Raw genomic sequence first — 14,732 nt, forward strand, 5'->3', positions numbered from 1 at the left:
ATACTGTTTTAATATGAATGGACTTGCCACACTGATCTGGGGACTCCAGGATCTGTTTGTGAATGAGTTAGAATGTCTCAAGCTTGTTAAAACTAGAGGTAGTTAGCCTTCCCAGAACTCATTTACGTAGAAAAGTATAATATTATTTTCACTGATGAAAAGATAGAAGGCATGGGATTTGGCTGAAGATTAAGTAAATTTTGGCTAAGCTGAGACTGGGAGTATTTTGAAATTCTTTAACATGATGCTTTTAAAACTCAGTATGGGACAATTAAAAAGCCAAATAGTTAACTCACTTGATCCTTCATTCATTCAACACATATTTCTTTATCTCCTACTACATGCTTATCCAAGGAATAGGCTAACAATGAATAGTATTAATGAATGGTTACAAAGTAGTAAACACTGACCATCTCAGGATATGAAGGAATTTAGGTGATCTTGATGGAAATCAAGGCGCTGATAACAACTTAATAAGAATTGAAAGTCTATTTCAAGTCCTAGGATTATACACCTTTGAGCTATCAAGATTTATTACCTTTGGCCCTATCACCATAATAATAAAAATTTACCATGTGCCTACAGGTTTTCTTATTAATCTCCTGGCAGAAGTGTATTAAGAAAGGATGCCTTTTAAAGTGTCAAGGGATACATTTTCCCAATGACTGGCAATCCAGGACATCTTTGGAGCAGAGCAAATTGATTAAGACATCATATTTCTGGCCAATGAATATCAGATTAGAGAATTACAGGAGAGAATGAAGTTGTTTATTTTAGCTACAGAGCTCCTATGGAGGCAGCTTACCTGGCAGGGAAATGGTACTGTGATTGCTTACATCAGGGCAAATGCTCTCTTTCTGAGACCCCAGACTAAGCCTTGAAGTGGAGGTTCAAAGGAAGTGGTATTATTCCCTTGTTCTCTCATCCTATGAAACTGCAAAGGAGCTCGGTAGGATGGGGGGATCTTTTTCTGGTCTAAGGTCCCTCAGTGTTTCTCAATCTGGTTATTCACTGGAATCATACAAAGAGCTTAAGAAAATACCAATTCTCAGGCCCCTTCTCCAGAGCTTCTGATTCAATTGGTCTGGGGAGGGAACAGGCATCATATAATTGGAAAGTTCCTGAAGTGTTCCTTTTGAGAATCATGGAACTATACCAGGTGAAAAGCAGTAAAAAGTACTTTGTAACAGGATAAGCCACAAGGTACCCTTAGAAGCTTACTCTTGGATGTGGTCCTTAACAATGCAATTTACAGCATTTTGGAGTTCATCTATAAATAAACCAGGTCTTTCTAATTTCTATCCAAGGTTTTTCTTGGGACACCTGCTCCCCTGGAACTTGTTAACCTATATTTGTATCTTGCTTTCATAAGTTCATATACTTATGAAAATGACATTTTAAATCACATAAGAAAATGCTCTTTTCCTTCAGCTTCTGTTGACAAGCCAGAATATTTTCCATTTGTCTGTTAAGGATTGTGGAAATCAGCTCCAAGAACACTGTTCTAGATATACTCTCACGATAACAATAAATGAACAATTAAGTAAATTATGCCACAGTCACTTGCCAGACTTCTGAGCTACCAAAAAATAATTATTTAAATTCTTATAAAAAATGAAAATAAATCGGATCAGAAAAGACATGCACTGTATATAACAACTGTGTACTTTATAGTTAAAGACTGGAAATAAATTGTTTCTAGAATTGGTGAGTGGGATTGTGAGTGATTTTTCACTTGGTGTAGTTATGAAGTTGGATTTAGATAAAAAATTGTTACAATTTATTAAGAAACCACTAAGTGCCTGAAAGTTTTAAAATCTGTAGAATGGATATTAATACTTTTAATGTAACATAAAAATATGAATAATGCTTTTTTTAACATAGAAAAACTGAGGGGCAAAGACGTTAAATAACATGTCTAAGGTCATACATCTAATAAATGATAAAATTAGATTCAAATATAGATTTGTCTATTTCCTTTTCACTAACCTCTTCATCATTATTTTATAATTTTAAAGGAGGGGCTCAATCAATAAGTGGCTCCCCTATCTCAACCCGTTAAAAACTAGGGCCTACCTCAGTAAAAAACATCTGTTGCTTTAGGCTAAACGGGCCGCATTGTCAATGCTTATAACTTTAACATCATCAATAACTTCAGGGCTCAGAGCTGAGGGAAAGAAGGGAAGTAAAAATCTTATGTCAATTTAGTTATCAATTACCAAAACATTCTTCTATCAGGAAGAAGACTAGTAGGATAACATCAGTTTATAAACAACTTTCTGGGATAAATTAACTAAAAATATAAGTGAACATTGTTTAGCAAGAGACACACTGATGTGATTAGTTAATAAAAAATGTCTAAAAGCCTAGAAAGGATCCAATTCCTTAAAAATAATCCCCAAGGTAACAATGGTTGAAAAGAATGTACTGATAATAAAAGTCAAGCAGCTAGTACCAGTTTTGTGTGCTATTCCCTCAGAGAGATATGCCCAACTACGAAAAGGGGTCATTAAACTAGTGCAGTCCCTGAGCTTCTCACTCCTCCCTGGGAGCTTAGCAGGGTTCCTGTCTCCAGGCGCACTTCGTGGTGACCCACTGGCCCTGACCTCATGCTCCATTACTCAGGCTTTGCCTCACCCTCCCCAGGAATTTGCCCTAGAGAAATCATTCCCCAAATTGCATTGTGCAGGAAGACCTGGATCCTGGGGAGGGAGAAATGACAAGCTAGACTTTTCTCACATTTCTTTTAAACTAGAAATGTGAACAGGAGGAAAAAAAAGAGTATGTGTACATATATGCATGTACAAGTTATATAAATTTACAAAAACATACTGATTATAATATACACAGGAATGGTGATTCCTCAGTTTACAAATAAAAGGTGCCTTGCAGGTAAATTACAAACCAGAAAGGTTTTCAATGTAGAGATGGGTGACTGGTTACCAATATTTAGAATTATTTTTGAGGGTAATTTTAGCAGTTCTGTTCAAGTGATGCTTTTTAAAAGACTGCTATTTTTCTGAGTGGAACATATGTCAGGAGATCAGGATAAAAGCCTAATAATTAAAAACATACCTATTATTTTTTAAAAAGCTTTATAATCTTGAAGGAAAATAAGATGGGTTCTAAACAGCCCATATACTTATTATGCTGTTGCACAAACATTTAAGAGCATGCTTCATCTTTGATTTTAATGCCACATTTCATACATGGAAAGGGTAACCAATCCTGTCTATGGGTTTAGCTTTTGGCTTGCTAATATTCTCATCCTACAAATTTTCGCTAATCTGCCACATCATCTATTTCCTCCCTCCCTCCCTCCCTTCCTCCCTCCCTTCCTTCCTTCCTGAAGTAGGACTTCTGTTCTTCTTCACTTCTTTAGCCAATTCCCTTTGTTTTAAGAAATTAATTTCTCTCTCTACCATGACATGAATAGAAATGATAAAATCTTTTACTTTACATTCCATGACCTCTAGTATTTTTGCTTATGATGCTCTCAGTCCTACTACATTTAGCATGGGTAACTAAATAAATATCCCTCTCTCCAATCTAATGATTCTCAAACTTGAGTAACGGATGGACCCTTTTTTTTGTATAGTAAAAAATTTCTTCTCAAACTACAGTATTGACCTAAATTATTTTACTTATGATAAACTGCTGTTTTAATATAGATATGGTTCTGGCTAATGTGGTCAGTTTCTCTGTTTTTTCTTTTTTAAATTTTTAAAAATTGAGATAGAATTGACTTATCACATTGTATTAGTTTTAGGTATACAACATAAGGATTTGATATATATGTAAATTGCAAATGATTACCGTGATAAGTTTAATTAACATCCCTCTTTTAGCAACCTTCAAATATACAATACAGCATTGTTAACTACAGTCATTATGCTGTACATTGTATCCCCAGGACTTATCTTACAACTTACTTCCTTTAATTACATTTCTATTTATGTATAAATATTTTTCATAGATAAAATATAAAACAAAAGAATCTTCTAAATGAAACATTTATCCAGTGCAGTCTTTCATTTCACTAGCAAATAAACACTTGGAACTATTAAAACAATTAATGTAACTTGGGTTTCCTAAGGGCAGAGTATCCAAAGGAGGTCATATCAAGAGGAACTTACATTTCATTTGCTGGAATCCCCACTTGAATAAGACAGAAATTCTGGCCTCTGAAAACTTTTACCCATGCATTTCCTGGAGTCTTTAGAATGTCTTTACTATTTCCCAAATTGGCCTTTACGGTCTGCCTCTTTGGCCCCCTGGCTCATGGCCACTCTTGTGCGTTAGAACTGGCGCTGGTCCCCTGACATTCTGAAGTCTGTGTTTGGGTCTTCAGATGTGATCCTTTGAATTCCCATCATGCTACGTTGCCAGATAAAATACAGGATGCCCAGTTAAATCTGAATTTCAGATAAGCAAAGAATGCAATATTTAGAACATACTTATACTAAAAAAATTTTTTTTTGTTTACCCAAAATTCAAATTTAACCGGGTGTCCTGTATTTTTATTTGCTAAATCTGGTAATCCTACCAGGTGTTCGAGCTGCCTCTCTGCAGGCTTTCCCAAGCTGAAGTCACATGTGTGCTGTGTATAGTTGGGGGAAAGAATCTCTCTCTCTCTCTCTCCCTCTTCTGGTGGTCCTTTGTTTCCTAAGCCCAAAGGCAATCCTTCTGTGGCACTTGTATCTCAGGACCACTCATAGAAACAGCTTTCAGTGTCTTTCTGTGGCCATCTTTCTTTAGGGTTTAGGCACAGCCTTGGAACAGTAGGCTGGCTGGGATGGGCTTTTTTCCTGTCCCCTTGCAATTTCCCCCAAGGGCTTGTTCCACAACCTCCCCTGTACTGGCTGGCTCCACACAGGCAAATCAATGTATGTAGTGAAAGCTACCAGCCCTACTGGTTCATTAGGCACATACAGTTATATTTTAGCAAAGACTTGCTAAAAGTCTATAATACAAGTTAGACTGTGATTGAGGGAACTGCCTTCAAAGTACCTCTAAAGTGTATAAAAGTGCTTTCTACCTTTGGAAGCACTTAGAGAAGCTCCATGGAAAAAGCAACTTTTAAGAGATGTGAATTTGACAGTGTGAAAGAAATTCCAAGCAAAAGGAACAGTATGAATGAAGGTAAGAAAACAGGAAGGTTGAGGGTGGGTCTGCTTCGGTTTGGTTGCAGCATAAGATGTACTGCAATCTGAAACTTCAAATAAGTTAGAGCCCTGGTCAAGAAAAGTTCTCAATGGCTATGGTCAGGAGTTGATAATGTCTTCTCCAGGCAATGGGAAACTCTAGCAGGATCTGGTCAGAGGAAAATGTAATCAAGAGATGCAGATGATCTTGTTATACAGGCTAGGTTCCAAGTGTGAGAAATTATGTGAGAGAGATTAGCTTATTGCCTAGATAAAATAGGTAAGAGGTAATGAAAGCCCAAGGGAGAGATAGTGAGAAAGAAACGAAGAAGAAATTTGAAAAGGAGACCTTGGTCTTCAACCTTGATAATCCATTATAATCATCAGAGGAAATTTTAAAAATTTCAGTGTCCATGCCACCTCCTGACTGAGTCAGAATCTCTGGAGATGAGATCCACACATCAGTATTTTTAAAGCTCCTCTCATGATTCCTACACTCAGCCAAGACTGAACACCTCTACTGCAGAACAGAGGTTCTCATACATCTACAGGAGTCAGAAGCACCTGGAGGGCTTGTGGGACCTAATCCCTAGTTTCAGTAGATCTGGACTGAGGTCCAAGAATGTACATTTCTAGCAAGTTCCTAGGCAAGGGGGATGCTCTTGGTCTAAGGGCCACTGTGGCATAGAATGAATTAGCTCTTACTGTTTACATGTCTCGGCTGGGTAGGGGTGGCGGGAAAAGAAAAGTTAATCATAGGTGACTGAGATTCTGAGCCCAAGTTAATGGCAGAACAGAGATGCCATTCAAAGAGTTACAGACCTGGAAGAAAATTGGTGTTTGGCTTGAATGAGAATATTGAGAGAACACACCATGAAAAAAGACTTGTATGGGAATAATTATAAATATGGGAGTAGTAAGGGGAGTGAACCAGTAAGAGGTAAAGAACCATCAGAGATGTAAGAGGAGAATCAGAATGTCACAGCAGCCCAGAGGGGAGAAAGAGGCCAAGGCTAGCTCTATTGAAAATGACAAAAATATACAAACTCTAAGATATTTCCAGACCCAGTGAACACTGAAACCAAGGTCCCACAGTCTCCTTAACTGTTCTTTACTGTCCTTAGCAAAGACTGGTCACATTCAGAATGATGATCCTGGAGGCAGCTCAAGCTCTTTGGTGCAAAAATCAGAAGGATCTACACCCCTCATATGCTACTTCCTCAGTAAATAGCAATGACTACCATAGGATAGAAAGATTTTCAGCTTTGAGGTCTGAAACAAAAAGGGCTTTTCATCTAATCAAGTGTTCACAAGAAAATCAATTAACCAATTTTAGACAAGGGCAGAATATCACTGCTCAAAGAGTTAAACCGCCAGCACTTGTTAAGCATTTACAAAGAACCAGGTGCTGTTCTAAGTGCTTTAGGGACCCGAGGCACCAGCATCACCTGGGAGCTTTCTAGAAATGAAGAATCCCACTCCATCCCAGACCTAGTGAGTCAGAATCTGCATTTCTATCAAGCTCCCCAGGTGACAATTAGAATTTGAGAAGCCCCGCTTTAAGTATCATAAACTCATTTAACCCACATAATGATGGGAAGTCAGGGCTATGATTGAAGGAACTGAGTTACAAAGAAGTTAAAACACTTGTACGAAGTCATAGAGCTAATGGAACAGAGTAAAGATGTAAAACTAGACCATCTAGCTCCATAGATCCTAATCAAAATTGTGTTATACCAACTCTCTAGAAATTCTCAACACAGCCCTTAGCACCTTCACCATTACATTTTACTTCCATCCACAGTGGCTTTCGTTCAGGGTATCTAAGGTACCATGTCTTCCCCTTCATACTCTTGCTTCTACCATCTAACTCCACCATCTAACCCAGATCTTAGCTCACAGTTACTTCCTCAAGGAAGTCATTTCTAAGAGCCCAAGACTTGGTCTACTACTCTTACAGCACCATGCAATTTTCCTCTAGGATAATCTGTAATAATAAATTTATTTGATTTTTGCCTTTTCTACTAGACTCAAGCTCCTGGAGGGTCATGCACCACATCTGCTTTATTCCTCACTCAATCTCCAGCGCCCAACACAGGGCCTGACACAGAGCAGACACTTACAGTACATTACGTTAGTTAGTGTATATGAATGACTTTTGAGTCTACTGTACATCTTACCCACGTTAGTATGACCCGCAGTGACAATCAGAACTGCACACTCTCTCTCTCCATGTAATTAAGAGACCTGGTGAGGTGACAGAACATACCTGAATGTTCAAAGGGCAGAAAGAACTTTGAGGCCGAGCCCTAAATGTCCAGGCAAGCCTCCATCTATCTTGAACACCTGGAGCTGCTTTCAGACCCTCCTGAAGCTATAAGAACCCTTTAAACATGTTTCTGTCTTCCAGAACCTGAGCCATCCTCTGCCTTCAGCCTTTGAGACAGCAGGGGGAAGTAAGAGTGGCACAGATGAAGCCTCTCCTTGTAGGGAGGGGAGCTCTGAAGGGAAAACATGGCTGTTCCAACACAAATCCTGTAACTAAAGAGACCCATTCATTTTAAGTGCTGCTCATCAGGTACCTTTCAGAGGCCCTGAATTACAGAGAATGAGCCTTGATTTCAATGAATGGCTGTGCCATAATAATCCTGTCTGAGAAAGGCACGGATTGCAAAGCCACTTTAAAAATACTCTCCACTCTAATTTTATGTTTCATTTTCCCCAAATACCCTTGTGCCTATGTATAGTTCCTATACCTTGTGTTCTCATATAATATTAAGATGATTAGGCTAATGAGGACTTAATGTGGCTACTATTGTAACATAACTGTAAAGGGGCTTGAGAAAAAACGTTGCTGATTTTTTTTCTTAAAGAGATGGTTAGATTTAATTTCAACATTTTTGGAAAATACTGAACGACAGTAATCAGCTTTAAGCTCAACCAGGTGACAGGCCCAACTACAGATAGTAAGGATGAGCATTTCCTTGATGTCACAGAGGAATCCTAGAGCTCGAAGCCCATATTGGAGATGGGACTTATCTGATGTCACATAACTGGTCTTTACAGAACTGGGGTCAGAACTCAGGTCTCCTGAATATTTCTCAATTCAGTCTGCATTGTATTATCCCATGCTATCTCATCAATTCTTTTTTCCTGATGCCAATTTAAGACAGAAGTATTCAAGCCTGCCTGGCACATAAGCCCCTGGCTCAGAACCGTGGGTCACCTGACAGGTTTCCCACACTCAGTGGATCCTGGAGTCTCACCTTAATTTGTTCTGAGTTGATGTGAAATAATATTAAAGGTGAAATCATGTGCCAGTGAGGAATTTATTAAGCTCTTTGTGGCAAGTTCCATGATAGTCAGATGGTAGGAGTTTGCCCACATTGGAAGCTTTACTCCCTTGTGGGTGAATAAGGGAAGTGAAGCTTCACTGCACCTTCACCTGGGCTGGTCTCTTGAGTGAGCAAGGGGACTGGTGTAAAAGAGCACCAGTGGTTTCAGCAGGGATTTGAGATGCTTGGGAATTACGGCCCTAGTTCTTCCTTAACACAAAGGGCTGTTGTCACAGAGAATAGTGCACGATGTACAGGGACCCGATATAGTACCGTGGTTAAGAATATAAACTTCAGTGCCAGACAGACCTGGACTTAAATCCCACTTCCAACATGTACTATCTTGGGGACGTCTTAGAAGTCACTTGACCTCCTGGTCTTTAGGTTTAGGTTCCCAACTTATAGAAGGCGAATAAAAATATTCTTCCCGATTCATAAGCTTGTAAAAATGACATGCTGTGTATAAAACACCACATTGGTTAGGACACAAACTGAACATTCAATAAGGCAGCAATTTTTTCCCCCTTATTAAGAGAGAGAATCAGGAATGTAAACTTTAATCTAAGTATATGAGAAGACCCTGACACAGCTGTCTTTTGAGGTTTTAGAATGAATTAGGGAAAGAAGTCTATGGAATGACTTTCCCTGGAAATCTCTGAAAGTAATGCTGGTCTTTACTTTCCATGTTGACTTAAGTTGCTCTCCCATTGAGATTGGAACTAAATAATTAATGGCAACAGCCTCCAAATTAGGAAGATGTACTCAAAATGTGCCCAAAGAAACACTCTTTTAAGAAGCAGGAAAATCTATCTTTGTTCCTCTTCTTAAATGTGGTACGTTGCAGCACTTACACTTCACTTAAACATCTGTTTAGAGGTGTGTAGTAATGGAATTTAATGGGGAGGACAGGCTGCAGGGGAAGCAAATATGCTTCATTTGTTTCTCACCATTTGCCATGAACCACATTTCTCTGTTTCTTCTTTACTTGGCCTTTTTCAGTGGTAACAATTAAGAACTAGGGACATATGGAAACTGTTACTTTCTTGGAACTAGCAGATGGAAAAGTGAGGTTATCATGGCCTACCTAAGAAGCAGGGAAATATTGCCTGTAACCACTTGAGCCCCCTGAGTTATAATGACAATATTTCTTGGAGTCCAGAGCAGTCCTTGCTTAAGGAATTTGAGTGCCTGTCTCATTTTAATCACGAGACTGGTTCCAACAATACGTTATGTGTTTAATTTCAAAATTCAGCCTGGCTGCAGTGTACTGACTTATACAATATGTACGTTTAAATAAGTAGAAAAAATGGTCCCCGAATTACCAGGGTCCAAAAATTTATAGAAATCTAGAAAGTGTAAAGAATACCTTTAAAGTAAAAGCACATCATAGAATTTGAAAAGTAATGATAACTTTGCAATGTTACAGTATAAATGAACAAATTAATCAACAGACCGACTAGTGATGTAAATACTGTCTGCATAGAACTGGACAAGGTTGGGGTGGGAGGTTGTGAATAGTACAGAAGGAATGTAAGACTTGACCTCTGTGCTTACTCAGGGGTGTAATAACGTAAAGATTATAATGACAGGCACAATTGTAGAGTTCGTATTATATAGGTGTAGGAATTTCAGATTCTGGTGTCTTTTCTATGCAGCTTTTGAAAATGTGTGTATGTCTCATTTCTTCTGTAGTATTCTAAGCTGACTGCTCCTTTTTTCATATCAGCTTTATCTGAGCCTCTCTTTGGAATTCCACACCAGCAACTTTTTGTGTCCCTGCTTGTCTGGATCACCTTGTCAAGACAATCATGTTTATCAGAAGTTCTAAACCTTTCTGTGCTCAGAACTACTTGGGTGTCTTAATAATATTTGGAAGATGCCCTTCCAATTGTCATAACTAAGATTTCTGGCCGCTCCTTTCTGTCAATCAGTGTTTATACATCTTCAGACTACCTCCAGGCTCTGACCTACTGCTTCCTTTATGTCAAGAGATTGCCAATTCCTACTCACACTATCCAGCCCCTGCCATTTATTTTGCATTTTTCCTTAACTATTGATTCCTTGCCCACCAACAGCATTATCCAGCACTAAAATTTTCCACAGTGGCCTGAGTTGGGAAGATCGGTGACCCAAGTATGACAGAGGAAAGCAACATTAATTAGAGGGCCAAGAACTGTGTATATAAAAATTTCTCTCAAATCTCATACAACAGAAGTTCTCAAACTTTATTGTGGGTCAGCATTCTAGGGACACTCTTTGAGTATCACTGTCACACATGAATTAAAATCATTTCCAGATCACATATGATCAAAACAAAAGCCCATCTCACTTTGCTCTGTGCCAGGGAGTTCTTCACCTGAAAGGCCTTGCAGACTCTTTGATAGGGTTCTAGGTATACCTGGAATTCCACCAATTATATTTTATATTACATTAGCACGTGTGATATATCTGGATGCTTGAGAGGGACCATTACTCTCAGAAGATTACCAAATAATTCATTTTCCCAAAAATAGCTTAAGGACCCCACTGACAACATGCAAAGAGAGTCAAGCCAATGCATTTGAGGAGACATTGATATTAGAATGTAGCAGAAGAAGGGCTTTACAGATTAGAGAGCCAGTGTATAATTCTCCTGTTCTTGTTATGGTTAGTAGAATAATTCCACTAGTACTACATGGCCCTTTGTAATCAATTACTCCATTCTTTGATTATCCACTGACTCCGATCAAGATGCAGATCAACCAACCAATCAGCCAGAAAGTTTAGACAGAGCACCTATTATAGGCCTAGCCTAGTGGACCCAAAGATTGCAGAGTCCCTGCTTGCAGGTAACTCAGGGTGAGGACCCTGACTTCTACGATTAAGCCCCATTAGGGTAAGAACCTTGCTTTTCTTGCTCCAGACTGTCTGTGCCTAGAAGAGCACCCAGTAAATCATAGGAACACAACGAATCATTATTAAAGGAGTGAATTAGAGACCTCAGGGGTTTGTATTGTAAATGTCATAATGATATTGCCGGCTAAACAAAATGCCCACAGTGGTTGACTGGACAAAGCCCTTACACCTGGAGAGTACTGCTGACTCAAGGAAATAAGGAACTTAACTAAGACTGCATATTAATAAACTGCAAACCTGCTTCAACAGGGAAAACAAACTGAAGTTTAAATATGTCACAGTTTCAAAATCTTTCTTTACACCAGATGTTTAGCACAGGACTCAGTTAAAAGACTGTAGGCGAAGAAGATCGCCTTTTCACTGCATCCTTTTCTGGAGCAAGCAATAATGTTGATGGCAAAGGATTCAGGAAACGGAATGCATGCAACCCAACCACATACATTCACCATGCTCCCTTCGGTAAGTGTGAGGCAGGCAAGCCCTTACCTAGATTTCAAGCTGATGAATCATCTGTCTAGTTTCACTAAAACCCCAAGGGACTGCTCCTCTGAACAAGGGGCTGAAACCCTGTCAGCCTCTGGATACATTTAAACAAGGACAGTATGTTAAAAGGAAGCAGGTTATGGGATTTCCTGAGGAATTCTTAGCTTCTTAGTGCATTAAATCCTCCTTCAATTCAGGAAAAATAGCCTTTTTATCTCAAAAATCCTGAGAAATGTATTTTTAAAATTGTGTACAGATGCTGTATCAAATAAATAAACAGAAATATTAGCAATTTTCTGTTTGGCCACCCATTCATTGAAACTGGGGTCCCTCCTATTCCATGATCTCCCCAGAAGCACACACACATCCTCATACACATTAGAAGCAAGAAAATTCCTTCTTCTTGGGAAACACCTGTCTCGGGAATTCTTGGCTGTGCAGCCTCCGAGCATGCACAGGGTCAAGCATACAAATGGTGCAGTGACTCTTTTGGAAGTCACATTCGTCCCTGAAACTTCAGTCACCTGGAGACTGCATGCCTCACTGCCTGCAGCAGCTCAAACCTGACAGTGTGGAATGAGTTTAGAAATCTCATCTGAGCGACAAAATCTGAACTGAGCGTTTAAACAGTGACATCTATTTAATGCCGGAATTATCATTCACGGCAACTTCTGCTGACTGGGGATTTCTTCTTTTGCTAGTGGGCTGTTATAATAATCTTGCTCTGGTTTGGACTGTGTGTGTGTGTGGGTGTGTGTGTGGGTGTGTGTGTGTGAAAGGAAGATAACAGGACTCAGTTAACTAGTACATCAGTTAGCCGCACATCTCTATTTTCACACACAGAAAATTTCTGCTGCTTCTGCTGTGCGAACACACATACACATAATTCCTGGAATCCTTACCCCATTCATACCCACTGCTTTCAGACACACACTCACAGGGCAGCGAAGCACAAACTCCCTACATGTCAAAATCAAGCCAGGCGGAAGATGTAAATAGGTGGATATGGCACCAGGTGGATGTGTAATCAGTAATAAGAAATACATCGAGCCCCATAATGAAAAGAAATCCCCCAAATTGTTCAGGATCCCCCCTCCCCCTTCCATTCACTGATTTATTAACCCTGAACAAAGATGTAATTGCAGGGTCTCAGAAACAACTTTTTTCTTTTTTTTTCTTTTTTGGCATTTGTTTTGTTTGACTTTGAATTTCTTAATATCTAGTCATGCCATTTATTGCCTGTTTTCTTAACTCAGTTGCCCAACGTTCCCCCCCACCCCTCAAAATGAAAGAAGCATCAGCTTCTGAGTCTTAAGGATGAGACCTCTGCATTTTCTCTGCTTGTTTAGGGCAAGAAATGAAGTGCTGCCTCTTTAACTGGCAGAAGCATGCAAGAGGAGCGTACCTTTAATTTAGTGCTGGGATACCTCACTTGCACCCTGGCTGTTGTCTTATTGGAGACGGCAGCCTGCCTGAGATCCTCTAGCACTGAAATAATATCATCCAGCACGCATTTCTTATCCTGATTTCTCAACACACACAGATGGGAAAAAGTATAATTATAGCCCTTGTGGTTCACCTTCATTTCCAGCACGGCTCGGTGGGTCTGCAGGATCCCCTCAGCCTGGAGCAAAATATTGTCCCCGGGTGGGGAGAGGAGGATCACCCTGCCATACCTCCCGGGGGTGTGTAAGTCCGAATAGAGCTGGCTTTTGGACTGGTCCAGGGGGAAAAGGCTGCTGGCCAGGCTGCGCTCGATCTTGGCCAGGCTGTGGCTGGGAGCGACCAGGCGCTCCAGGTCTCCCTCGGGCTGGAAGCGGTTGAGCGCGCCGAGGCCGAAGGTGATGGTCAGGACTGCGGGCACGGTGAGGAAAAAGACCGGGTGCCGGCTCACGCACGAGCCCAGCCTGTGGCAGAACGACTGGAGCCCTCTGCGAAGCACCTGCCGCAGCATCCTCCACCAAATCCAGCTTGCAGGCGCTCCCGGCCGTCTTAAAAAGCACATGTGACATGTGTAAGCGCCAGGCTACCCCCGCGTCTCCCCCGTCCCACCCGCCCCGGGTCTGCCCCTCGCCCCATCGCCGCCGCCGCCTTCCCGCCCCCTCCGCGCTCACCCCTCACCACGCCACCCGGTCTTTCCCCGGCCCCACCTCCATGCGCTCCTACTACTCTTTCAAACACTGCAGCAAGTTGCAGCAGGGCGGGCAGGTACCCACCGCGCGCGGGGGCGGGCGGCGGGCGCTGCGGGGGCCCTCTGGCCCACCCCTCCCCGGCCGCCTCCCGCGCCCCCTCTCACCGCATGAGCAGCGATCCCGCGGTCTAGCCCTTCATCCCGGTGCTGCAGTCCCACGGCCACCCTCGCTGGAGGTGGTTCCGTGCGGAGCGTCCCACAGATGTGGATTTCCTCTCCGTCCTGGTGGGGTTCGGCGCCTAACTGGAACCATGTGGCTCGGTGTTGTAAGAAGCAGACATGTGCCCCACGAGGGGGGGCGGGAGGAGGGAGAAGAGAAGGGAGGGAGCGGGGGATGCAGGGGGGGACGGCAGCTAAGCTTTTCCTTTTTTAAGAGGCTGACAGTTATTTTTAGAGTTTTGTTTTCCCTCCTCCCTCCCCGCTGGAGTGAATGGAAGAGGAGATGGTGAAGGCGCCGCTGGCCCATTGGAGCGGTGGCGATTAGAACCTAAGAAGGGGGTTAGGGGTGGGGGGCTGGGGTGGGGGGCGTGGAGGACTCGAGGGCTTTTGGCGGAGGCAGCCTTTTCGCCTTTCTGGATTCCCCGTGCTCTCTAATTCGGCTTGTCGGCCCAAGAAAAGGAGCAGAGAGGATGATGCTGCATTTTTAACATACCACAAAGCATGCAAAGGATTTCCTTGCAGCGC

At 41.5% G+C, this 14,732-nt stretch overlaps 1 protein-coding gene across 1 annotated transcript in view; it reads right to left on the reverse strand.

The window, feature by feature from the left end:
• The window catches only part of PTCHD4 (patched domain containing 4), a 174,256-nt gene extending 160,394 nt beyond the window's left edge, over nt 1-13,862 (reverse strand). The window contains exon 1 of the mRNA XM_065886048.1: nt 13,437-13,862. Within this exon, the coding sequence (XP_065742120.1) occupies nt 13,437-13,862 (426 nt within the window). The remainder of the gene's footprint in view (nt 1-13,436) is intronic.
• Between the last annotated feature and the right edge of the window lie 870 nt (nt 13,863-14,732).

The sequence above is a fragment of the Phocoena phocoena genome, chromosome 10, assembly GCF_963924675.1.
Source record: "Phocoena phocoena chromosome 10, mPhoPho1.1, whole genome shotgun sequence".
NCBI classification, from domain to species: Eukaryota; Metazoa; Chordata; class Mammalia; order Artiodactyla; family Phocoenidae; genus Phocoena; species Phocoena phocoena.